The 25,398-nt window shown below is 46.7% G+C and overlaps 3 protein-coding genes across 4 annotated transcripts; 1 reads left to right on the top strand and 2 right to left on the bottom strand.

Moving 5' to 3' along the window:
* The first annotated feature begins 593 nt into the window (after positions 1-593).
* On the top strand, positions 594-3,081 carry LOC142990136 (NF-kappa-B inhibitor alpha-like). The gene is made up of 6 exons (XM_076139874.1): positions 594-937; positions 1,527-1,632; positions 1,746-1,956; positions 2,052-2,140; positions 2,257-2,517; positions 2,625-3,081. The coding sequence occupies exons 1-6, from the start codon at positions 702-704 to the stop codon at positions 2,652-2,654; spliced, it is 933 nt and encodes a 310-aa protein (XP_075995989.1). The 5' UTR covers positions 594-701; the 3' UTR covers positions 2,655-3,081.
* A 1,870-nt stretch (positions 3,082-4,951) lies between these two features.
* LOC142990138 (proteasome subunit alpha type-6) lies at positions 4,952-7,500 on the bottom strand. Its single transcript, XM_076139876.1, has 7 exons — positions 7,314-7,500; positions 6,232-6,326; positions 6,056-6,137; positions 5,783-5,938; positions 5,494-5,672; positions 5,241-5,335; positions 4,952-5,154 (listed from the first exon to the last, which is right to left on the bottom strand). Exons 1-7 carry the CDS (start codon positions 7,387-7,389, stop codon positions 5,097-5,099), a joined length of 741 nt encoding a protein of 246 aa, XP_075995991.1. The 5' UTR covers positions 7,390-7,500; the 3' UTR covers positions 4,952-5,096.
* A 14,680-nt stretch (positions 7,501-22,180) lies between these two features.
* On the bottom strand, positions 22,181-24,437 carry LOC142990134 (protein FAM177A1-like). 2 transcript variants are annotated; one of them, XM_076139872.1, is made up of 5 exons: positions 24,290-24,437; positions 23,750-23,974; positions 23,590-23,656; positions 23,387-23,484; positions 22,181-23,303 (listed from the first exon to the last, which is right to left on the bottom strand). In XM_076139872.1, the coding sequence occupies exons 1-5, from the start codon at positions 24,356-24,358 to the stop codon at positions 23,076-23,078; spliced, it is 687 nt and encodes a 228-aa protein (XP_075995987.1). In that variant the 5' UTR covers positions 24,359-24,437; the 3' UTR covers positions 22,181-23,075. The 2 variants fall into 2 exon arrangements, with proteins under 2 accessions (XP_075995987.1, XP_075995988.1); XM_076139873.1 differs by having other exon boundaries at positions 23,756-23,974.
* Positions 24,438-25,398: the final 961 nt, after the last annotated feature.

The raw sequence follows: 25,398 nt of genomic DNA, 5'->3' as shown, positions 1-25,398 counted from the left end.
ACACACACACACACACACACACACTTTCACCTCTGTTTGCACCCAATCAGATGAAGCACAAATGGACAAAGCTCATAATTCTGTGTATTGATATTGATAACATAATGTGGTTAATATGGAGGTTTGGCTCGCTGTAATTTATCTCCACTTATCTCTATGCTGAGCCTGATGGTTGATGAGGGTGGAGGAAGGGGGGGGGGGGGGTGTATAATTGTCACTTTGGTTTGACTCTTGAAATAGATAATTTCCCCCAAAGCAAGAAGGGAATTCCTGTGTGTGTGTGTGTGTGTGTGTGTGGATGTGTGTGTGTGTGTGTCTGTGTGTAACGGGGCCGCCTGACTCTCATTCATCCCCGGCCTGTGTCATTCACACAAGCGGACACCTTCAAGGCCGCGAACCTCCACCAGGTGAAAATAGGTGCCGAATAGGAAACTACAAAAGTTTTCGCTCTGAGTCTGTTAGGGGGGGATTTTTCTCACAGCTACAATGTGATTTCCCTACTTGTGTGTGACTGTGTGTGTTTGAAAGATCAGTCAGTGGTGGAAATCCCCAGCGAAGCTCCGCCCAGGCGAGCGCACAAAAGCGACGCCGCCTCCCTCCACAGCTTCAGTGAGCTCGGAGCTACGGACACACACGGGTCAGCTGCCCCTTCTCCTCTATCTTCTTCCTCTGCTCACTTCGCAACATACACTTTCAAAAACATGGACGTCCACAGAGTCCCCAACCAAAACCAAATGGATTACAGCCTGGACAACATGGAGGGCAAACACGGGGGGAAAGCCTTCCCGTGCACGGAGGACCGCTTTGACAGCGGCGTGGACTCGCTGAAGGAGGACGAGCTGGTCAGCGACTTCCAGGACCTGAACATGACCTGCAGAAACGACGTCCCGCTGGAGTACGAGCCCTGGAGGAGCGTGGCCACGGACGACGGAGACACGTAGGTTCCATTGCATTATCAATGTTATTATTATTATTATTATTATTATTATTATTATTATTATTATGGAGCATTGTTTAATGTTGCAAGCCGGAGCTGCAAAACTTAAACTTAAATTCGGAACAGAGCATGAATCGATGCGCAATTTATTTGGGAATAGCGTGCAAACATTTACGCGCAGGAAACCACGAAAAAGCTGCAAGAAAACCAGAAGCACTTTAAAAAAAAAAAAAAAAAAAAAAAAAAGAATGTGGAGCGCAGTTACCGTGCGTGTGTGTGCGTGCGTGCGTGTGTGTACTTTGGCTGAGTGGGCGGGGCTTGAGTCTCTCCGCTCTGCGCGTTCAGGAAAGTCCCTGGCGCGGTGCCAGTAACTGATAAAGCATCAGATGTGTCAAAGCCACAGCGGGTGGAAATAACCCGACAAAAGTCCATTCTTGCGAAACGCTCCACTGCTCAGCTTTGTTCTTTCTCACTGAGGTGGAACCGCTTCCTCAGTGTGTGTGTGTGTGTGCCTGTGTTTGTGTTATTTTTTCTTCTTTCTTGGACCGTAGCTTTATTTTAACTCTTGTGTTTTCCTTCTCCACCACAGGCTTCTGCACTTGGCCATCATTCATGAAGCCACTGAACATTCCCTCCACATGATCCGGATCTCTCACTGTCACCCCTTCCTCAACGTGCAGAACCACCAGAGACAGGTAAACACCCGGCCCAACCTAAGAGACCCTATGAATGAATACAAACAGAGCTCCTCTTCCTCATCTGAAGCCTCGCACACTAACCTAACGTCCCCTCTCCTCTATCTCCTCAGACTGCCCTTCACCTGGCTGTGATCACTGAGCAGCCCCAGCTGGTTGAGAAGCTGCTGAAGGCCGGCTGTGACGCCCGGCTGACGGACGACAGCGGCAACACGGCGCTCCACATCGCCTGCAAGAAAGGCTCTCTCGCCTGCTTCGGCGTCATCACACAGAACTGCCAGCAGCACCACCTGACCTCCATCCTGTCCACCCACAACTACAGTGGTAAGCGTCCATGTTTACCACAGCAAATGTCACCGTGCGTCACAGAGCTCAGAGTTTTGTTGTTAACGTTGCTATTTCCTGTCTTTCTCCTGCAGGACACAACTGTCTCCACTTGGCATCCATCAACGGCTACGTTTCATTGGTGGAAAGTCTGGTTCGGCTCGGCGCAGACATCAATGCACAGGTAAGCGTGACTCCTAAAGCCTGTATCCACGGCAACAAAGCGTTAACTTCAGAGATGAAAAGCTGAGTCGCACGCAGCAGGAAACTAAACTTGAGTGTTGTTGTTGTCTTGTGCAGGAACAGTGCAGTGGGCGAACGGCGCTCCATCTCGCCGTAGATCTCCAGAACCCGACCATGGTGCTTCGCCTGGTGGAGCTCGGCTCCGACGTCCACAGCCTGACGTACGGCGGCTTCACGCCCTACCACCTCACGTACGGGCGCCAGAACGAAGAGATCAGGCACCGACTGTTTGAGAAGACGGCACAGGAGCTTAGGGAGCTGCCGGAGAGCGAGTCGGAGGAGAGCGACTCAGAGAAGCTGGAGATGTCTGATGACGAGGTCAGTACCAGAACCATCAGAGCAGAACCGTGTGGCGCTCAGACAATATCGCCTCAACGTAGTTGCAGAATTCCGATTCTCATACGTTTTCCTTTTCCCATCCACAGCTGTACGATGACATTAAGTTCGGGAAGTAAAAAAACATAAACGTCCCTGCTTCGGTGGTGTGAAAGACAGAGAAGCTGCTACTGGGGTCCCAAACCACGGCCCAGGGGGTCGGCCCGGGTCAGGAGGGTCGGCCCTGAGTCTCGGCCAGGAAGTCCACGTAAGGCGGGGCTTTGCTCAGAGGTCCGAGCCGGCCCCTGCCATCACATACAAGAATGAAGAAGGAGTCCGGTCCCGTCTGGATCTGGATCACTGAACTTGTACAGCAAGGCCACAGCCTCCGTCCTGTCCTGATGATGTAATGATGACATGTGTACATACCAGACCAGTGTAAGATATTGTAAATACAGAGAAGATATTATTTTTGTACCTGTTAATATGCTTTATATTGTGAATTTAAACACTATTAACAAAAGTGCAGTTGTTGAGAATAAAAAAAACGATTTCTATAAATATAAACACTTTGGTCTGACGTTTCCTTCACCCGTTTACACTCAGTGTGACCTTCGTTTCCTTCGAAGCCGGGGCTTTCACAGCCTTTCCACATAGTAAAAAAGGCGTCAGGGCGTCGGTACACCATCATTTCTCACTCGCACAAAGTGACGAGTCATCGCTCTGAACTCGTGAAAAAAACAATACACACTCACACACACACATGAAAAATTATCACACACACTCAAGGCCCCTTGGAACAGTGTGGGATTTCCTCGGTGGGGCGAGGTCACTGGGTCTCTGAGTCACAGGCGTTGAAAGTCCCTGGGCGGCACAAGAGGAACAGAATGTACCAGATATTCCACTCCAGAGCTGGAAGCAGAAAGAACGCTCGTCAAAATACACAGGAGGGTTTGAAAGGAGGAAACGGGCTTCTATCTAAGTACTGAAGCAGGAACAGGTATAGGGTCAGGTCCGACCTTTGTACTCTGGCACCAGGAAACAATGCCGCAGTCTGGGAAGTACAAGATTCCCCCTGATCAGCTGACAGAGGACTAACCTGCAGTAAACTTCCTGTCCTGTTCTCCAAACTGAACGGGAACTGCAAAAACTCCACACATCCCTGCGGGCGCTCAGGTTCGGTGCTGCCTTTGTGTGCAACGCTCCTCAGGGATTTTCCAAGGAATCTGACTCATCCGCACACAAGGAGTAAAGAAGCCGGAGCTATTACTCCTCTTCCTCAGGTGACCTCTGCTTCCAAACAGGCCAGAGCTCATCCCCAGCATGTTACGCCTCAGCCGCACACACACACACAGATGGATTTCAGTGTGTTTCTTATGTTTCTGGGTGAGGAATGTGACAGATTTAACTCTTTCGTGCCCACACTGTTCTTCCTCTCCGCCCCGACAGGTGGGAAGGATCATTGTTTTTGTCAAATTTCCGAACTACAGAACTGTTTTGCATCAGTCCCCATCCGTCAGTGATTCATTCTGAAGTGTTTCAGAGCGGCGGGGGTGAAGTCACTCGTTTGTAGAAGAGAAAAATACACTGTTGCACAATTTAATATTCCTCTATGACCTCAGACACACACTGATCTCACCGCTCCATCACATACTTCAGAGTATTATTTGCATTTTTCGATAAAGCTCTGGCCTTTCTGGGTGATTCAAACCTTCTCACTGATCTTAACTGTCAGATTGGACACACGAGAGAAGATAAAGCTTAAAAGTTAAGACACGATAGCCTGGTTCACTGGTTGAGAGTTCTGGGAAATGCACTCATGCACCCATTGATCTCAGCCAGTCGATGACAAGTCAGCCACTCGTCATTTCTGATCACATGCTGATGACATAAGGCCTCGCAGATGCAGATGCAGATGCTGAGCTGGACGGCGGTCACAGGCTGAATCTCTTAGCCCAGCGTTCCCCCCCTCCACACACACACACACACAGTGCCGGTGGCTCATTCAGACCCTTTGTGTGGCCTCTGCTCCGTCCTCAGTCAGCTGCTTTAGCCCAGATGTGGAGTAAGAAGGGGAAGGCGTTACAAACCGCTGGTTTTGTGCTCGCATCCGGCGAGTAGAAGCGATCTATTTCCGACATGCGACACAGGTACGACAAATATGACTACACGGTGAGGAAAATGAGGTCAACCCAGGTCTTCATCACTGTGTAGTAACATGCTGTCTATGTCGTGTGATTTAGTGCAAACAGAGCCGCAACAGGAAGCCGAGGGGCAGAACGCCGCACCGCTTGCCTTCCCAGAACAACTTTTCCCCTGCTGCTAAATCTGTCGGAGCAGAGAGCAGGTGTGATGAAGCGGCGACCTCATGCACAGTAAAGCTTAACGCTCCACTGGCTTTACAGAGAAACAGAAAGAAGGAAATCAAGAGCCATGCTTATTTTACTCCAAAAACGTTTTATTTGTTTAATGAAACAGTGGGGTGAATGTACAGCAAACAAAGATAACACCGGCCCCCAGCTGGGATCTGCACATCCCATCATGCTCTAAGTTGATCCAACAGGCGACACGCTGCTGCTCGCTCAGTCCCGCTCTGCCAGGGCCATCAGGTGGACGTCCACCTCAGACTCTGTCAGGATCCTGCAGGGACAACGTTGGCTGTTTAGTGCAAAGACACATCGGGACCACAAACCTGCAAGGACCAAGAAGACCAGAAGGACTGTTACCTGAACTTGGGGTCCTGCGTTGTAATGATGCCCACCTCTAACTCAGAGGGCTTGAAGTCGATGGAGAGGACGGTTGACAGACAGGAAATTGCCGTCTACAGGGTGAGAGACGGAAACAGAGAGAGTGAAAGTGAAAGTGACGCACGATTCCTGTCGCCTTTAGAAGAAAAGCGATCTAAAACTACAAAAATAGGCCACAAGCCACCGCACAGGTGAGAGTTGTTACTTTCAGATTGACGGGGACTTCTCCTACCTCCACTGTTTCCTTAAAGGTCCAGTCCAGTTTCTTTTTAACTTTCTTCTCCAGGAAGCTGGTGGCTTCTGTCTGCTTCACCCCGGCTGCCGTGGCCTTGAAACCGCAGTAATAGCCGGCCGGGTCACACTTATACACCTGAGGGCCGAGCTCCTCGTCTATGCCGATCACAATCATGCCTGCGTAAGTGAAGGAGGGCGGCGTTTAAAGTGACTGAAGGGACTGACCACATCCACATCACACGACAGAAGAGAGCCACACTGGAACAAGTTAAAGCCTGAACACTCACAGCAGCCCAGTGGTCGCATCTCGGCGTTCTGCGTGTAGACTTGCGAGATGTCGGCGATCCTCTTACACAGCATGTCCACTGGGATCTCGTAGCCGTACTTGTACTGCCAGTTGGCCGCCTCGTAGCGAGCTCGCTGGACTTGGGACTTGCCGTCAGCTGGAGGAGAGCAGAGTGTGAGCGAGGAAAAGGTGAGGGAATCACAGAGTCAGACTGGAATCAAAGCTCCTAAAGCAACATGAGCCTGATCTGAAGGAGAGGAAGCATCTCTGTTACCTGTCATCCCAGACATTACACATCCAATATTATCTGTTATTCTGAAGAGGTGAGTCATGGTGGATGCATCCAGAAGCTTGTCCTGTGTGATGAAGAAGGACTCCATTAGCACTCAGCTTCATCACCACATCTCTACAGTGTGTTGTTTTCAGTAAGGTGACACTTGATTCACTTACTGGGACTTTCTTCTGTGTGACGACCAATGCACAGTCCTTCCCTCTGACGGCTACTGAGGTCAGTCCACCCTGGTTGATGGCCTTGAAAGCATATTCTGAAAGACAAGACGACATTGAACATGAGTGTGTGTGTGTGTGTGTGTGTGTACATGTTCAACAGTCATCTGACCACAGCAGTGAGTTCCACAGATCTGACTGCTGCATTTGATAAGTTTGACAGCAGCGGTCTGATCAGCTGCTCTCTCTGGATGTACAAACACACTGAGACACACACTCACACACTGTAGCTCTCAGAATTGATTTCACACTCCCTTTCCTTCTCGTACAGCACCATAGATTCAGTCATGACCCCTTAGCTTCTCCAAACAGTCTAAAAACCTTCAAAATATAATGGGGCAAGCTGTTTTCATCCAGTGCGCACCTGCATGAAGGAGCATCACACTAAAGAGCACAAGATAGGAGAGCTCAGAGGACATTTATACCAAAACAAACCTATTTATTTTTTTACTGTGAGGATTTATATCATTTATAACGTTGAATTTTGAAAGCACTTAAGAGTCTCTGTATGTAATAAAGCTCCTCATCTTCACCATCATCTTCGTCTCTGTCCACATTTACAGAGACACTTTGTTTACACCTGAGCTCCAGACGGTGTGTGAGGTCCATATTAACACAGATTCTCTCATAAAAGATCAACCAGACCCCGGCTGGCTTATTATTAAAATACCGAGTGTGATTTTACCCCCAGAGAGCCGCTGAGTGTGTTACTATGGAGACAATCTTCCTAATGTCACTCTGACAATGAATCAGCTCGCTGCGCCGCTATGCTAACCAGGCTAACTAGCTTCAGCATCTCTACATTCGCGGTGTTTCGTGTCACCGCAGCATCAAACAGGAGCCGTAAAGTTTCAGCTCGCAGCCCCGCGCAGACATTAGAGCTCTTTAATGTCACCTAGCTTCCACTTTAGCCACGCGTTCTTTGAGCTACAAGCGAAGCTAACCCAACCATGACAGAGCATTTAGCTAGCTAGCGAGCCGCTCGCCCCGGAGCCGGCTCAGCGGAGACAGATCCGCGTACTGACCGACTTGGTAGAGCCTTCCTTCGGGGGAGAAGATGGTGATGTGTCGGTCAAACCCTGCGCTCGAGCCTCGGGACATTTTTACACATTCAGTTCGCCCTGAACTTCACCCAAAATGAATTGGCAGTCAAAAGCTTCGCTTCATGCAGAACAGATTAACCCGGAAATGGAACTGCGGAGGACCAGGAACTTTTTCCGGTGTGAGAGGCTAGTCGCGTTTGTTTCCATGACAACGAGCAAATCCTTCCCGGCTGAATCCAAACAAATTCACAAAAACTATTTTCAAACTATTTTTGCTTGTTAATTGTTCTGTTATTTATTGCATATAAACGTCAAACGCTATTTTTAATTAGTACAATGTTAGAAATGCATACATGATGCATTATTTACATTAAAAGAACATAAAACAAGAATTAAATCAAATTAACAACACTTTGAAGCGATGGTGTTGAGAATAAGAGGACACCTGTACGAGACAATTACATGCAGCTGATTAGTTTCCCTTTCGTTTCTGCGAGACAACAACATAACGAGGGCTGTGTTCCATTAAGTGTGTGTCAGGGCGGCAGAGTTCCAACTTGCAGGGACTTGGCACTGGCACATCTTAATTGAACACAGCTGAGCGAGGCTGAATGCTGATGAATGATTCATTACACCTGAGCAATAAAAATCAAAGGTTATTGACATTAGTAAGCTATTAACATTACATTTGTGTGTGTGTTAGATAGTTTTGGATGGAAAGTACACAGAAAGTACACACTGCTCCTCTTGGTCTCTTATGCTGCTGTAACACCATGTGATTGTATTATAACTCATTTCTTTCAACATAAGCGTTGTAAACTTTATTGTATGTTATATTGTATTATGTTGAACAGCCTGAGGATCTCGTGCATGGAGGTGTGTGATGAGATGACTACATGTATTTCTCTAGATCAATGATAAAGGGGTTGGATTTATCTACAGGTTTAGACTCAGGTTATATGTGTATTGCTTTTGTAGCAATAACATAGCAGTAAATAATTATCAATAGTCTTTAATAAATGACTTTTTTTCTCTCCCAGGCTTGTGTCTGAATACATGCATGGGTGACATCTAAGAGTGTAACTGTAGACCTGAAAATAGAAAGCGGGCCATGTTGTTATCAGATTACCTTTAGTGTCCACAGACAGGACGACACCACGCTGTCAACACGCCAAGCCAAGATTAATATCTTCTTGAAAATGTAACACGCTCAAAGATTTTGTTTCTAATTAACATGAGAACGCTTTGTGTTTGGCCTGGATTTCCATTTCCTTGTTCTGTAAATGTGAACGTGTGTGAGCCAGCAGGGAATTTCCTTTGTTCCAGGTAACTGATACACAAACAGAACAGTTTGCTTCCTCTTTACAAGTAATCAGCACATGATCCAGGCAGATTATCAGAATAGTATCTCAGCTACGGTTAAGTAAAGATTATCAGGCTGAATGTATTGATGGTGCTTTATTACAGAAAGTCCCCGTCTGTCCTCATCCTGTCATTATCACTTCTTCAGCACAGAGATAATTACGGGAGGGGCTGATAGCTCATTTAACTGTTGGAACATTTCAGACATATGGAACACTCATACACTCCTTAATGCTCTGTGAAGATATTTTACCGCCTAACAATTAAGGTAAAATAACCCCTCATTGCGTAACGTCTGCTCCTCCTGCACAACCGCATGCGTTCATGTGTCAAAAACAAGGTTATGTGACAAACTGCCTGTTTTGTAAAACTTGTAGGTGCTCGTTATGAATTTCACAATTCTGGAGAAAAGCGCTTTGTGTTAGAAGTGTGCGAAAGGTTCTCAGTCATCCAGATCTTCTTATGCACGGAAGTTTGATTCTCAGGCGACTTAGATTCGGACTGGTTGGTGGGAATTCCCAGGATTTAACCTCAGTGGACGGCCAATCAGTGAAGTGAAGTCTTTACTACCAAGTCCAGAATGCCTGAGAATCAACCGTCTATGGAGTTTGTGGTACACTTGCACACTAATCTTTACAATAAATCCTTTGTGAAGCTTTACATTTTTGTATTGATCACCAAAACAGAACATTATAACTTCCACAGAGACTGGATTTGCACTCGGATTGCGTTTCCTTGCACACGTGTACCTAATAAACTGGTAATCCAGTGCATTTTGACACATGAGCTATTATTATGTTGCTGAAAAGCATCAGTGCCTCCCCCGCCTGCATATTTCCTAGCCTCAGCAGCAAAGCCCCCCCACCCACACCGCTGCCCCCACTGTCCTGAAACCCTTCACTATCCTCCCCCTTTCCTGTCCTCTGCTCTCTCCTCACGCTTCTGTTCTTACTTGACTGAAAGCAAAGGCTCATTCATAGCGTCGTTTTCACTCAGTGCGCTCACATTCTAAATGAGAAAGACCTCCACCCCCGGGACGACCAGAGAAGGCGTGGGATGAGATTCTGGGTTGGGGGTGTGGGGATCTCCAGCATGTGAGAACATGCTCTGACAGTGCAAAGCCGCAGTTTGGTTAAAGTTTTCCAATCTCGAGAAAGCTGTGAGGCAATGTGGGAAACAATCGCCATGGTGGTGAATACCCTCACAGCGTCAAATCACTCATTGGTAGCCGAGGACGTTTAAATACATTCTATTAAAAAGAATCTTTGGAAAGTTTTTATATGTATTCTAATGAGAAAAACTGCAGTGTGTCACCAGGATTACATCGAGTGTGTGTGTGTGTATCACACCACTTCGACGAAATCAAGCGCCGTGCACCGATTCTTAGAACAACTTATCTGAACTGACCTAAAATAAAAGACGATATGATGCAAAGGAGTGATAAGTTACCGAGCAGAGCGGTGATAACGACACTGCCGGTCACTTTCCCTGAACGACACTCGTCTTCTTTAGAATTTTCTTCATTTTCTGTCCCTTGTGGTTTGGTCGTGTTGTAAACACAGACACGGTTGCACAATGTGGCTTTGAGGTGTGTCGCAATTACTGTGTCGTCCCTCTCGCCTGCAGATGTTCCTTATTCTAGATATTGGGCTGAAAAAGTTGCACAATTGAAATGAAAATGACGTGTAGGCAATAAATGAGCATGAGGGAGGATCGATGAGTTCACACTTCTCCTGCTCACCGATCAATGATCAATAATCTGGTGATGTAATGCAAACTAGTCCTTCACACAGATTCCTCTTGATGTCCAGCTCCTCTGTGCTCGGCCCATGAATGAGCTCCAGCTACAGTAGGTCAGCTCCACTTTAATAAACTTTTTATTTGCTTAACAGTGTTGCCAGGGAGTTTTTACAGTCTGGTATTTTTGGCATTCCTTCCTCTCATGCACTGTTAAGGTAATACGTTCACTCTGGATTCACATTCCCCCTCGGCACTGTGATTATCTTCCAGCTCGGCTTTTTACGATCCAGCGAACCGACGGAGGAGAGAAGGAAAACAAAACTCTGCGAGTGGACGACTGAAGTGGAAACAAAAGTCCGCCGGCCTCTTGCATAACGGATAAATCCCTGATAAGGACGTGCAAAGTTTGAAGGAGGTTGAAAGCGAAATCGGCTTTGGGTGCACAATGTTATTGCCACAAGTAAAGCGAGAGAAAGCAAATAAAGTCAAATGTGTTGAAGCTGGATCCCTTAGAGGTGTTGAACTGTATAAACAGATTAAAAGTAGCTTTATAAATGGTTGCGTCATCTCTCACTCGGAGCTCCTCTTTGTGGAAACGTACAGTCCAATGTTTGCTTCACGCTTCTTAGCTGGAAAATTGCAAATTGACCTCTGATTTCCACGCCGCGTGAGGAGTTTGCAGGTTAAACTTAAATCACAGCGTTGAAGTGAAGGAGCCTGTCAGCAGCACAGAGGCACGGCAGGAGGTCGCTCAGAACCTTTTCCATATGTCTGACTTTACTCTCAAGACTTAATGATGGATCCCTCACACTTCTTCACCGCCTCGGCTTTAGTAAAGGTTCTCAAACTGTGGCACGAGTACCGGCGATGCATGAACCGTTTCTGCTGAGAATAAAAAACACTACTTGAATTGAGTTTCGTTCTCTTCTTCTTCCCGTAAATTTTTAATTATGCCAAAATCCCCTTCATCTCATAATTTGTCTTTCTGAGTCTCAAACGTTGCAGCTTAATGGTTGAACATGGTCTCTTGGGTGCCCCAGGTCCTTCAAATGAGTAAGCCCCGGGACTGCAGGTATACAGGACAGTTTCGTGCTGGTTCATCTGTAGAGTTCAAAGAGTCTCGGGATGACGACCTGCGCTGATTCGTCCTCCTTCTGCCGGTAAACATTGAGTCTGCAGAGCGCAGTGAGTGAGTGAATGAAGGGTAAGTAACAGCAGCCTGAGATCAGCTGGTCCTGCTCTGATGACTGGATGTGATCAAGCAGGTGTCTGTGGTAACAATGGAAACAGCATGGAAGAGGAGGAGGGGTTAGAGAGGAGGGGGGATATCCGTGGTTCTTACCCACATATCCTACTTTAAAATGTCACACCAGAAGAAGACTTAAATTAGCAGAGTTTGAAATCCCCCCGCAGACTAAACGTTTGAAGGGAAATACAAGAGATATTAATATGCAAAAGGGGGTCATGTCATGTGTGTGTGTGGTTGTGTGTGTGTCCTCATATGATAGCGCCACAGAGCTGTTCAGGCCTTATATGGGGGTCAGTGAAGGCCTGTTCACTTCACCTGCACTCTGGGTTTAAATGCTTATGAATGTTTGAGTAAAGCAGGTGAAACATGCAGAGTGGAGATGTGAGAGGTTCGTGATCTCTCTGCTGCGGCTGCTGCTGCAAAAACAAACCCCTGCCTTCTTCTAAAGCGAGTCGACCACTTGAGGAAGTAAACACATCGAAGTCTGCCGTGCCACAGGGCAGCAGGAAACCCAAAACCTCTTCTTCATCTTTCTTTGTTTCTCACTGTCTCTGTCGCTCTTTCCAGGGTGAGAACTGTACACACACACACACACACACACACACACACACACACACACACACACACACACACACACACACACACACGCACGCACACACACACACACACACACACACAGCAGGCGTATTCAGACAGGACTTAACGATCAGGTTCTGCCGGCGAGCTTCGTCAGCCGTGCCTCATCCTCTCCTCCTCGGCAGTAAATCGCTATGAACTGTGTCATCTGCAAACCCAACATGCAGGGTACCGACTGCAGCTCCACTCCCTCCCCTCAGGCCCCGCACACACACACACACGCACACACAAACACACACACACACACACATGAATTGCGTTAAATACAAGCGTTACTTGTTAATGCGTTCTCAGAGTGGAAACCGGAGCACAGGTGAGGGGCAGAGAGCGATACAGAACTTGGAAAATCCATCTAGAGAGTAATTTTAGAGGCCGGTAGTTCCTGGTGGCTTCAGTAATAACAGAGGGGAGAAGTCAGTAATGGGCTGATGGCTTATGAAGCGAGGGAACACCCTGCTGCACCGCCGCGCTGCCAGCTGAACCGCAGGGCAGCCGCCAAAGCAGCCGCGCTCCGGCCCATTAGATGATGAAAGGGCCGCGTCATAAAACACACACACACACACACATACAGCACAATGATCCTGCTGTGCGACCCACCTGCCGGGTCAATGCGAACTGACGGAGGCCCCTAGAAGGAGCCGTGTCACCCTAAAGCCATGAGTCACCGGACACACGCTACTGTCCGCCTATGAAAATCCCCACTTTCATGAATTGAGTGTCAGTGTTGTCAGAGAGAGGGAAAACGCTCTTCATCAGCCGTTTCTTTGGTTGTGTTGGACGCTGCAGCAGGTTCAGACGGCGCTCGACTCAGCAGCTAGCTAGCTCATCACAGGGAGTGCTGGGGGAATTTAGAGGGAGAGAAACATTCCCAAAACTCAAACAAGCGACGTAACTAAGTGTTAAGTTTACTCACAATGTTATTTTGTGCCTTTGTGATGAAACCTGGTGAATTATTGCACAACGTTTAGCCGCATTTCACATCCAGAACATTTTATCTCTTAAATGTCTCCGCTCTCCTCCCTCTCCTCCTCCTCCTCCTCCTCGACTTTAATCCTACTCCGCTCTTTCACGCTCCTCCACATTTCCAAAAGGGGGAAGTGCATCCATGGAATCTGGCAGGGGTATAAGCTTACACGCAATATCTCCAATCTAGAGAGATTTATAGCCGGCTCGGGGCTACGCTAGGACGTTCAAACGGCCCCGCAACACTGCACTTTAACTTTCATTCCGGCAGCGAGATGTTATGAAAAACACAGGAATGTGGCTCACGGAGGACTGGAGTGGAATTTTGCTGGGAATTTCCCACTAGTGTGTGTGTGTGAGTGTGTGTGAGAGAGAGTGCACATGCGCACAGCGTGTCTCCGGGTTAGCTTGTATGCAGACTGCTTGTTGTGTGTGAGTGAATCTGAGCATGAACACGTTACTGTGCACATTCAGGTCAAACACATTTACTGGAGTATTGTTATGTTACTATAGTCTGAGTATTAGTTAAGTGTTTGTGCATCACTTTGCTACATTTGTGAGCTTTATTGTCCTTTTTCTTCTCCGGCTCTTTAATCAAACAGCTTTAGAGACGCCAAGAGGTTAAATTCATCTTGTGATAAACTCATTAAATATCCATGTTGTTGGATTAGTTAGCTTGGGGAAATTAAAGAAATGAGCAAAATTGAGACACCGATGAGACAGGGAAAGGAAATTGTGCTTTTGGGAGATTTGGGGCTTTTTCTTTTAATGAATTCACTGCAGAATTTCCTTTATTTATCTACAAAACTGGGAGATTTATCATTGCATCAGCTGAGAAACCAGATTTCTACATGTATATGATTGACAGGTGATAGAATCAAGTTAAAGCCTCGATTACTTCTTCATATAAAGGCGTCAGGGACAATCCGCCCTTGTTGTTATCAGTGGATTGTGTGCGTTGCTACGGGCTCATATAGAATCCTGTTTTCAGCCGCTGCAGCAGGAGGAAGTGCAGTTTTGCGGAGGCAGCAGACTGCAGATGACCTCCAGTAGCAGTTTTACTTCCTGATTCAGACTCTGCACCTCTCCCCTCTGAAATCCCCCAAAGTTTCCACCCGCCAAAGTCTTTTCCTCGCCGCCTCATAAACGGCCTTTTCAGCCCCGGCGCTGCTGCGGGTCTCTGCAGCCGCCGGAGCTGAGGCTGAGGCTGAAGCTGAGGCTGAGGCTGAAGCGATCTGCCGGCTGGAAGGTGAGCGCAGGTTCACAGCCGCCATGTGTTCTCCTAAATTGCTTTTCCAGGGCACTGTAGTACAGACCAGACATGGAGGAGGGAGGGGGGGAGGCAGAGCCCAGAGGGTGGCGGTGTGTGTGTGTGTGTGTGTGTGTGGAAGACTTTCTGGCCCAGCTGTGTGTGCAGTAGCTGTCGGCCAGGCACACACACACACACACACACACACACACACACACACACACACACGCGCGCACACACATCTGCAATCGTTTGAACTTACTGGGGGAATTCCTCTCTCACTGCATGTCTCCATATATATTTTGTCCGCCGAATCCTAAACTTGGGACAATGAGTCGTTTGACAACCTCCACTCATGTTTCCCCCTGTGTGTGTGTGTGTGTGTGTGTGTCACCCGCAGACGGACAAACAGGCCTGTTTTGGTGTGGTGAGGGACCCTTGGTGTTGAGGACATTGAGAGGGAAGATAAAAGACTTTGTCCTCTAAATATACAGCTCTGCTCCGGAGACATAACAAAGGCTTCACCATGAGTCTGCTCTCCGTATGGGGGCACTTTGAATTCATCTCCAAAAAATGTAAACGTCGGGTTCCCTTTAATGCGTCGGGTTAGTGGGTTAAATTTAACAAAAGGACTAAAAATATCTGCTGTTTTGTTTGCGGCATAGGCGACAACAAAAGCAGCAGGGAGTTTCCTTTCCTCCAGGATGTTTGGAGATTTCCTTGTGTTTTTGCGTTCTCTAGATCGTGGACTGGATGTTCTGACTCTGAGAGAAGGGTTCTGTCGTATGGAGGCCTCCACCCGCCTCGGGGTCGGAACGTTCCTCGCATTCTCTGACGTCTCGGGGGGACGGAAATGTCCCACACACACACACACACACACACACACACATATCCTTCTGATGCTAATCTGAGGCTCAAGCATTTCCCAGCTGAAACGAAAGGTAAACACTGGGATGTGGGCAGAGCTAATATAAGATCATTTGGATTAAATCATGAGAATTAAGTAACATGAACCAGCTGTGACATTTGCTCACACTAACCCTTTAACCTTTGACCCCTGTGGCTCCTTTCAGCACGTCACAACAGCTCACAAACACAATCCAGGACATTTTTCACACACAGGCTGACTTAACTGTTCACAAAATCATCCATCACTCATCTATACGTATATTCTGTGTGTTGAAATCCAGTTGGCATGGCTACAGACATGAGAGGAGATAGAAAGCAGAATCTACTGCTCCTGCACGCTCGCCTCCTTAGAGACTCCAACGTGCTTCATGCTAAACTTAACATTTGATCGGATCTGACTTGGAAAAGCTGTGATTCTTCCTCTACTCTTCTTAAATAATGCACAGATTTGTTTCCCCAGATAGAGGAGATATGAGATGTGAGATATGCTACAGCCTGAGCTTTATGAATGTCTACAAAACCAGCGTTTGCATTTCATCTGAGCTGATTTATTAGAAATCATCTGTAAAGTATTGGATTGTCATTTCTTCTAACAATATAAGATAAGAAGACACATTTCATGCTTCCTTTTTCTTTCCCGCACCCTCTGTATATCAGCACATGAGTGACAGGCTGTATGTGTGTGTGTGTGTGTGTGTGTGCGGGGGTGCAGCTCTCTGCAGAGGAAAGTACCTAAAACATACATCTGGACCCGACCGTCCCTCACAGCGTCACGCCCATGCGCATTATTCCCGAAGAGGATGTTTCACTACTGTTTCACGCTGACCCACAATTACATAAGCGGCTGTGAGAGCGGGGCGACGGCCTCCACCCTGCAAAACAACACGCTCGCCCAGCAGCAGGTCCAAAGGCCAAAACAATGAAACTCCTGTGTGCTGGTGTGCATGAACGGCTCTGACACATGGAGGGATAGGAGGAAAATGACATTTACAGTAAATATATAAGGTGTTTCATGCATTTTCTATTCTCTTTGACATGAACATACATCCTAAAAAAGAGGAAGTGTGTGTGTGTAAGCCTATATGACACATCTCTGTATGTTGATGAAACATCTCCCTCTCTTTTTCTGGGATTCTTGTCCGTTAGTCATCGACATGTGAAAAACTAAATCAGCTCCATTACACAATGGGAATTTTGATAAATTGCCTGCTGTGTCGTTTTTTAACTGGTGACCAATCGCTGTGCTCACAGTCACGTACCATGTGTCGTCCGGGGCGACGGAAGCTGAGTCACAACGCGTTTGACAACTAGGGTGAAAACGTCGGGCTGAGCTGAGAAAGCATCAGATAGCATCAGGAGCTTTGGTCTGTGAGGGGACGGCTGGGCCCTCACGGCTGAGTCACGCCTCCTGCTTCCTCTCTGCACGGAACGCTGCTCAGTTAACATACAAGATGCATTTAAGTAAGAAACAATGGCACAACAAATGGAAGGAAAAGGTCAAAACATCTGCACTATCCAGATGCAGAGAGCCACAATTTAACCTTCATCTCCTTTGCGATGGTTTTAAAGCAGATTGACAGCGACCCAAAGAGGAGACTCATAGTGAAACCTAAGTGCCTCTGAGCCATCAAACCTCTGATAAAACAAGCAGCAGCTCAGTGGCACATCTGCACATCTGCACAGGGTTCAGAGGTCGTGTTGGCTCAGCCCTGTTGTCACGTTAGCAGCCACCTGTACTGGCAAACTCACAGCGCTCGAGATAGGAGGCAGCGCAGTGCCAGGGACTTTCCACAGCCCAGTGTGTGTGTGTGTGTGTGTATGTGTGTGTGTGTGTGTGTGTGTGAAGTGCTTTTTTGACAGAGAGCGAGCGTGCATTAGTGTATGTGTGTCTGCGTTTGGGTGTGTGCATGTTTGTTTGGGTGTGTTACGGGGACGCTATGTGCAAACAGACGGTGTGACCGCAGTGTAAACAGAAACACGCTGATAAAGAATGAACGCAAACTGCAGGAAGCACAGAGTAGAAGGATGCAGACGAGGAGATTTGGGAGAATTTAAAGCATCTGTGTGAATGTAAGGAGTCAAAGAAGGAAAGAGACTTTACCGCAGTGACTGTGTGAGGTGTGTGAACCATCCTGTACCTCTACAGCAGAGAATCCACCTTTGATCTGTGAAAACAATGGTGAAGAGCTGCAAAGAAGACAGAAGAAGAAGAATGTTGTGCAGAGAAACGTCATCATCATTATTATTGATCTGAAAATTGCAATATTTGGTACTAAAGTGCAGCAGAAACTATAAACACAATGTGTCAATCATTTCCCCCTCTGACTTTGTTTACTACTTCATTACATTTTTGCAGATTTATTTTCCCCTTAAACTGCAATTCCTGTGCAACATTTGAGTCGTAATCTAAGATTTGTCCTTCCAGATTCCATAAACTGACATAAACACGGGATTTTATTTGCAGTCTGTGTTGAGGGAGCGAGCAGACAAACGATACGACGGCACATTCAAAACCAGTCAGTATGAAAAAAGGGATGCAAATAAATACAAAAGGCAGGTCTCTGCAGCAAACACACACACACACACACGCACACGCACACACCCAGGAGTCACCTCAAGAGACACCTCAAGAGACACCTCACACCTCAACAGACACACACACCTCCTCCCAGGCCAGAAGGGGAGTTTTGGGGTCTCATCTCTGACATGGCCTGGTCTCACATTCAGAGTAGACGGCCCACTGTGTTTTAAGTTTGAAGCCCTGAGAGGAAGCAAGTGCTAAGGGGGTGAGACAGGAGACCAAGCAGCGCTGGAAATCCCCTTCCCTCAGCAGGCCGGGCCTAGTCTGAGACACACACACACACACACACACACACACACACACACGCAGGGCCCCGCTGAGGCCCACATCACAGGGGCTGCTGCTATTCTCATCATCCTCCCCTCCGTCCGTCTTTCTATACGTCTCTTGTGTCTCTTTCCCCCCTCAGATCTCCCTTTCTCCTTGCGTGCCTTTTGCCCCGAGGACGAGGACGGTGGGACGAGGACGAAGAGGAGGAGGACGCCGGCTTGCAGAGAGTGGATGCCAAGCGCGAGACGCATCAATCTGCAGGGCATCTTACGCCCACGAATAGAATGTGAACTATTTATATGAAGATAAAGCCGGGCAGAGCAGCAGGCACCTCGGAGGATCACAGGGACACATAGTGGCACATTCCAACCTTTGTAGCTCCTAAATTCACCAGACGAAATTTTCCTGGCCCAACCGGTTCCTCCAGACCAGCCCACACGTCCCCACCCCTCATTTGTCCCACAGATATGTCAGGTATGCTCACAGTAACAGGCCATGTAAGGCGAGCACGTGAACATGCCGGGAGGGGCAAATGGTACACACACATATACACACACACACATATATAGAATTCACCGCCTGCACCAGTTGAACAGTCAGTTACAAGGAATGGCTTTGTGAATTCTCTCGTCTCTGGATTTTCCCTCTTAATCACTGATTGCCTGGTGACTGGTGTGTGTCTCACTGTCTCCCTGCAGGAAGCTGAAGTCTATTTTATAATCGACTGCTTCGATCACTGCTGCTCCATCTGTTTCACCCTCAGAGTCACTTTATAGCAGAGAAGTCATTTAACACCTTTCTAACCACTGCATTCTCACTTCTAAATGTATTTTTTAAATGAAACCTGAAACATAATTTAATGCTTAAATATAGGTTTTCTATATTTAAGTAGAACGCATTTTAATTGCATTTGTCTTAAAAGAACAGTTCCTTCAAAGTTAATTTATGCATTTGTATTTTAATGGTTCATTGTCCTTTTGTAACCTTGTCAATGTCCTGTCAAATACGCGGTTGCCCTCTGCTGGCCTCATTAGGTACTGCTAATTACCATGCAGACATAAATGAACACACAGACACAGAGACTCATTGTAAACTCTGTATGTACACTCTATAGCACAGTGTTGGAGAGGGAATGTGGGCAGATTCACAGCTAATTACAAAGTTAATTATGCTTCCAGCCTCTTTCTTTCTCTACATTTATTATTAATTCCTCCTATTTTACAGTCTGACGATCGTGGACGCAGCCAATTATTTTAACGCTGACTTCACTGAAATCTGCATCTGGACCAACACATTATACAGCCAATTACATCTGCTTCACTGATAACGTAACAGTGTGTTTAGGTGAGAACGAGACCGTGTGTGTGTGTGTGTGTGTGTGTGTGTGTGTGTGTGCCTCATATCATTGAGCTTTAAAATAGTCAGATACTGTATATTTTGCAGGGTTTATGTTAAGTAGATATGATATATAAACAGATCTCAGTCTGTGCAAAGTCTCATTGAGAGTACAAATCTATCCAATATCAGCTGAATCAATAACAAACGTAACACGATAACAGAAACCATATCCTGCTCCAAATCCCATTCATCAGAATAGCATTCAGTATATAGTATGGTGTAGTATAGTACAGTACAGTACAGTATAGTATAGTATAGTATAGTACAGAACAGTGTAGTATAGTAAAGTACAGTATAGTATAGTATAGTATAGTATAGTATAGTATAGTATAGTACAGAACAGTGTAGTATAGTAAAGTACAGTATAGTATAGTATAGTATAGTATAGGATAGTACAGAACAGTGTAGTATAGTATAGTATAGTATAGTACAGAACAGTGTAGTATAGTATAGTATAGTATAGTATAGTATAATACAGTACAGTTGGGAATATGATAATATAGTACAGTATAGTATAGTATAGTATAGTATAGTATAGTATAGTATAGTACAGAACAGTATAGCATAGTATAGTATAGTGTAATGTAGTATAGTATAGTACAGTATAGTAAAGTTTAGTATAGTTTAGTATAGTATAGTATAGTATAGTTTAGTATAGTATAGTATAGTATAGAACAGAACAGTATAGTATAGTATAGAACAGAACAGTAGAGTATAGTATAGTATTGTATAGTATAGTATAGTATAGTACAGAACAGTATAGTATAGTATAGTATAGTATAGTATAGTATAGTATAGTATAGAACAGAACAGTATAGTATAGTATAGTATTGTATAGTATAGTATAGTATAGTACAGAACAGTAGAGTATAATATAGTATAGTATAGTATAGTATAGTATAGTATAGTCCAGTACAGAACAGTAGAGTATAGTATAAAGCCTTTACAGGGCATTTCCCTCCACCCTCTCCAGTCCAGCTGGGTGTTTTTCTGTGTTATCTGAGCTTTGCTGCTGTTTACTTTGTGATTGTTTACCTGGAAACCTCCCTTTGTTTCTCCTCCTATTACACTTCTTCACCTGCCTTGTTGTTTTCCAGTAAAACACCATTTCACTTCGTCCCCGGGCAACAAATACTGAACACAATATGACTCTGTGTCTCTATAGCTGCTCTGAAATGGGATCTGAGCCGGACACACACCATCCATTCAAACACACAACCTGATTTATTATTACTACACACAGTCTATGAGATCTGAAGAAGCCTGTGAGAGGAGGAGAGTGAATGAAAAGGAGATAAATAAATAATGAAGATAAAAACAGCCCGGAGCTTTCATTAAAAGAATTAATGGCCGTCTTTCAATTAGAGCAACAAAAACACTGCAGGTTCACCTCAGGCCTCACGTCTCCATTCAGACCGTGGGATCTCTACCAATCTGAGCCTGATGGCCTCTCTCTCTCTCTCTCTCTCTCTCTCTGAATCGTCTGCAGTGTGTTATGGCTGTGTGTTCTGTGTACAGGCTGTCAGTGGGTGGTATTGTCCGTCGGCCCGGCGCGGGGGGTCGGATGAGGCCGGGCCTTGTGACGCGTCCCCACTCGGCTGTCTCCACTCTTCTGAATTGAGCCGTGTCATCGTGGCTCCACCACAGTGACGTGGCATCAAAAGAACACCGTGACGGCCCGGTCTGGCCTTCTGACGGGCCTGACTGTTTCCCTCCAGCCTGTCTAATGGACTGGTCGGCTTCCATCGACTCCAGCGACCATCATTTCCTGTAGCTCGCGACAGGAAGTTTCAATTCTAAGTCATTCCGTTTGTTAATGAATCTCTAAACCCGGCCGATCTGTCTCATTCTGCGACGCTGGTATTCAGAACACAGCCAGACACAAACTCAATCATGTCTCACTGTAGGCAGCAGCTCTGTCATTCTCTCCTCTACGCCTTCACACACATTCTGTAATCTAATGACAACCATGTGAGCAAAAACAAGTGAATTAGATCAAAATCCAGCCACTGAGACTGAAATTGATCTTTCATTTCAATCTGAGCTTGTTTATCTTCACTATGAGCTTGAATCGTTTCATTGTTTGTCATTGGTTCAGCTCAGACGCTTGGTATCGACTTGGAATGCTGAAACAAATTTGCAATAAACTAAATTACTTGTGGATTCCTGTACGTCAGTGGCGAAGGAACGGGTGAGCGGCGTGGAGGTGGAGCGGGGACCTGAGGAGCCCAAGCCCACCTGAGAAAGGCCTCATTGTGCGGCCAGTCGCTGACGTCAGACCACTCCGGCCGCACAACCACACACACACACACACACACTCTTTTGTCAGCGGCGACAAAGACGACCAAACAAACGCTGACTCGTGAAAAACAATAAAGATCTCTCTCTTCCGACTCGACTCGTTAACATCGCTCGTAAACTTTCCGACACAATGAAACAAAAGAAGAAGAAGAAACTTGGAGATGATAGATGATTTTTTTTATTCACACTTCATTAGGCTTAAGTTTCTAAACAAACAATAGAAAAATGCTGAAATTAAAAGCTCAGTCAAGTTTAGTGACATAAATAAGAGAAAACGTTGAACAATTGCACTAAAAAGAGTTTTTTTTTCTCTTACGTGGACTTAAGTGCTCCCTGCCATTATCAAAGGCTTTTATTGTGACACTTCCTTCCTGTCTGTGGACGATAAGGCAGCGGACGGTCCAGAGATGAGTTAACAAACCATGACTTCATTACAAAAGTGCCTGTTCAGTGATTACACAACGACTTCTCCAGTGCAATAAGCCTCGGAATGATGGGAACGCCACACGGCCACATCTGGGAGGAGATGGGAGATGTGTGTGTGAGCGTGTGTGTGTGTGTGTGTGTGTCAGGGAGGATAGGGACGCTTCAGACACTGGCGTGTGGCCGCGTTGGTGTTTCAGGCACAGTGTGTGTGTGTGTGTGGCGAGCGGCGGTCTAATCGTCGCTCCGCAGGGGGTCAAGGAAACGGTTGCCCGGAGCGACGGATAAGGTGATAGGTGTCGTAACGCCCTTAGAAACGGCACGGCGATGAGTTAATGTGACGACGACGACAGGTGAATGTGAGGAATCCCCCAGTTAAAAAAAAGGAATCTGGTGATGTTAGGTCAACCAGAGGTTCCAGAGTATCCGCGGGCACCTGAGGGACCAGAGCGACGCCCCCTCTACGTGTCCCCTCTACGTGTCCCCTCTACCACCATGTAACCAGGCGACAGGCGCCCGTCTCAACCCCAAAGACAAAACCAAACGCTGCTTAGTGAAACGAGACGGCGGCCCCTCTTTAACACAAACACATATTAAAGCATAAGTGTCCGTTTTTGTTCCCGAGCGGGAGAGGAAGAGGAAGAGGAGGAAGGAGGGGGGGGTTTAGGTTGCCGTGACGATGGCAGGGACTCTGATGGTGCTGGAGGGAGGCCGGTGTTCATCCTCCAGCTGATAGGAGGTGGCGTTGGGCACCTCTGGCTTGCCCGTCGTAGTGATGGCCTCGTCCTCCTCTTCCTCCTCGTCCTCTTCCTCGCCCTCCCGAGGCTGCGACTGGTCGAAGGAGCGCTCCGCCTCCTCCGACAGCCGGTTCTCCTCCTTCTCCTCCTCCCTCTGACGGAAAGGACAAGGAGAGGATTCAGCAAACACCGCTCAGACAGGAAGTTCAATCAGAGGTGTGTGATGTCATGCTCTACCTCTTTCTTCATCCTGTAGTATTCATCGATGGCGTACTGATATTTGGCCGACGTGATGCCGAAGAGGGAGGCCATCCTCTCGCCCAGGTAGTCACAGGCTGGAACACACACATCACTTTAGGATGTAAACAAACAGACGCCATGACAGTTTCCCTTTTACTAACAGTGTTGATGAAGACGAGTGCAGGAGCGACCTCACGCACCTGAGATGGTGGACGTGGCCGCTCTCCACATGTGGAACCAGAAATACGGACCCCAGGTCAGCTTAGACTGCCACACAAGAAAACACCGCCATTAGTGACATCATCAACATGAGAGGAAGGACGACATCATCATCCTCATCCTCACGGTTCATGTCCTCACCCTCACCGCATCAGCCGGCGGGGACAGTAGGTCCTTCTTCTCGGGCTCCTTGTCTTCGCCCTCCTCTTCGTCGGTGCTGTACTCCTCCATCGTCTCCCCGCTGGAGAAGTGGATGATGCGGCGAGGAAGCTTCTCCCTCTGCTGCTGCCGCCGCCGCTCCTCTTCCTCCCCTCCTCTCCTCCCCAGCTCCCCCAGCTCCACACACTCAAAGTCTTTATTTGGGCTCTGAGAGACAAGGAAGAAGAAGAAGAAGAAGAAGGAGACATGACAGAGACAGAAACAGAGGACGTGTGTTGGTGAGATGACCGCAGAAGAAGAGAGTGACGCCATTAAATCAGCGGATTAGAGAGCTGATTGGCTGTGATGGATGTTACTAAATCATCTTCATTCAACCACAGCGACGTGACACACGACACGACACGACACGACACACGCACAGCCGCGACAGACAGTAAACAAAAGGACGCTCCCGGGCGCGCAGGGCACGGTGGGAGAGCCGGGTACCAGAGAGGAGCGGTGCGGAGCCGCTGCGGTACCGACCTGAGGCGGGTCCATGTTCGGTCCGATCGACACATTGACGTTGGTGAGGTACAGGGAGATATCGGCCATTGTAGCTCGTTCCTTTTTGTGTGTGTGTGTGTCTGTGTGTGTGTATGGATGCTGCGAACCGCGACGCCTCCTCCCACCGCCGGACAGACCCGGAAGTGCCGCACACATCCCCCGTGCGTAACGTAAAGCGACAAATATGTAAATATGATAAAAAGGAAAACATTACGAAGCGAGGATAAGATTTGAAACGTTTTTGTTATATCGTGTTAATTTATTATCGTATCTATTATTTATATTTTTCATTTGATATTTTTCGTTTTTTTACGACATTTTATTGTAAGATTTTTTTAAATTTAAATGCATTTTCTGCAGACGACATCGAGGTCCGACCGAGCGAACTACAGCCTGTAATTATATTACTATTAATTATTATTTTAGTTCTAAAATAATGTTAGCACATTTTTTTGTTTTCTAATGATTATGCTGCGTTTTTAATACATTTTTATTTTATTTTATCCTATTCAATATGTCCTTATAATTGACTTAAATTTACGTTTATTTCTATTGCATTAGCTTTCACTGCAGTGTCCATTTTCATTGAATCACTTAATTTCTTTAGAAAAATAAATAATTTTGTCTTGTATTTCTTTTATGAATTAATAAGAAGTGTAACGCCCTCAGCGTGTCTGTACCCAGCATCACCACTAGATGTCAGTAGAGCCCCGGCTAAGACCGAAAACTGTCTGAGTCCTCTGAGGCGCGTGTGTACTTGTGTCCATCTATCTGTGTGTGTGTGTCCAGTCTTAGTCATGACTTCATTTGTATCTATTATGATCACTTTTCTAAGCCATGACCAAATGGCAAGAGCACAAATTTCTCCGTAGCCCATTAAGCACAATGTAACGACTGTTGATACGTTTTTAAGAGACACCCTTGGCTGCAGACGGAGCTCTGCCTCCCTCATAAGACCAAATGAATCTTTTCCTCATTATGAATTATGGTACAGTGCCGCAGGTGTGCGTGCGTGTGTGTGTGTTTGTGTGTGTGTGTGTGAGTCTCAATGTGCTGATGAAACCAGAGCCAGAAAGCAGATGCTCACA

Source organism: Genypterus blacodes, unplaced genomic scaffold (genome assembly GCF_046128005.1).
Source record: "Genypterus blacodes isolate CSIRO-AG114 ecotype Tasmania unplaced genomic scaffold, CSIRO-AGI_Gbla_v1 ptg000470l_1, whole genome shotgun sequence".
NCBI classification, from domain to species: domain Eukaryota; kingdom Metazoa; phylum Chordata; class Actinopteri; order Ophidiiformes; family Ophidiidae; genus Genypterus; species Genypterus blacodes.
This window is presented reverse-complemented; position numbering and strand designations above follow the sequence as displayed.

Bases quoted from the DNA above. Each gene is read 5' to 3' on its own strand.
- LOC142990136 (XM_076139874.1), top strand. From the start codon at position 702: ATGGACGTCCACAGAGTCCCCAACCAAAACCAAATGGATTACAGCCTG. The intron at 2,141-2,256 runs GTAAGCGTGACT...TGTCTTGTGCAG, and splicing joins GCGCAGACATCAATGCACAG to GAACAGTGCAGTGGGCGAAC. The intron at 2,518-2,624 runs GTCAGTACCAGA...TCCCATCCACAG, and splicing joins TGGAGATGTCTGATGACGAG to CTGTACGATGACATTAAGTT.
- LOC142990138 (XM_076139876.1), bottom strand. From the start codon at position 7,389: ATGTCCCGAGGCTCGAGCGCAGGGTTTGACCGACACATCACCATCTTC. The intron at 6,138-6,231 runs GTAAGTGAATCA...TTCATCACACAG, and splicing joins TCACACAGAAGAAAGTCCCA to GACAAGCTTCTGGATGCATC. The intron at 5,939-6,055 runs GTAACAGAGATG...GCTCTCCTCCAG, and splicing joins TGTAATGTCTGGGATGACAG to CTGACGGCAAGTCCCAAGTC.
- LOC142990134 (XM_076139872.1), bottom strand. From the start codon at position 24,358: ATGGCCGATATCTCCCTGTACCTCACCAACGTCAATGTGTCGATCGGA. The intron at 23,485-23,589 runs GTGCGTGAGGTC...TGTGTGTTCCAG, and splicing joins GGCCACGTCCACCATCTCAG to CCTGTGACTACCTGGGCGAG. The intron at 23,304-23,386 runs GTAGAGCATGAC...CCTTTCCGTCAG, and splicing joins ACTACAGGATGAAGAAAGAG to AGGGAGGAGGAGAAGGAGGA.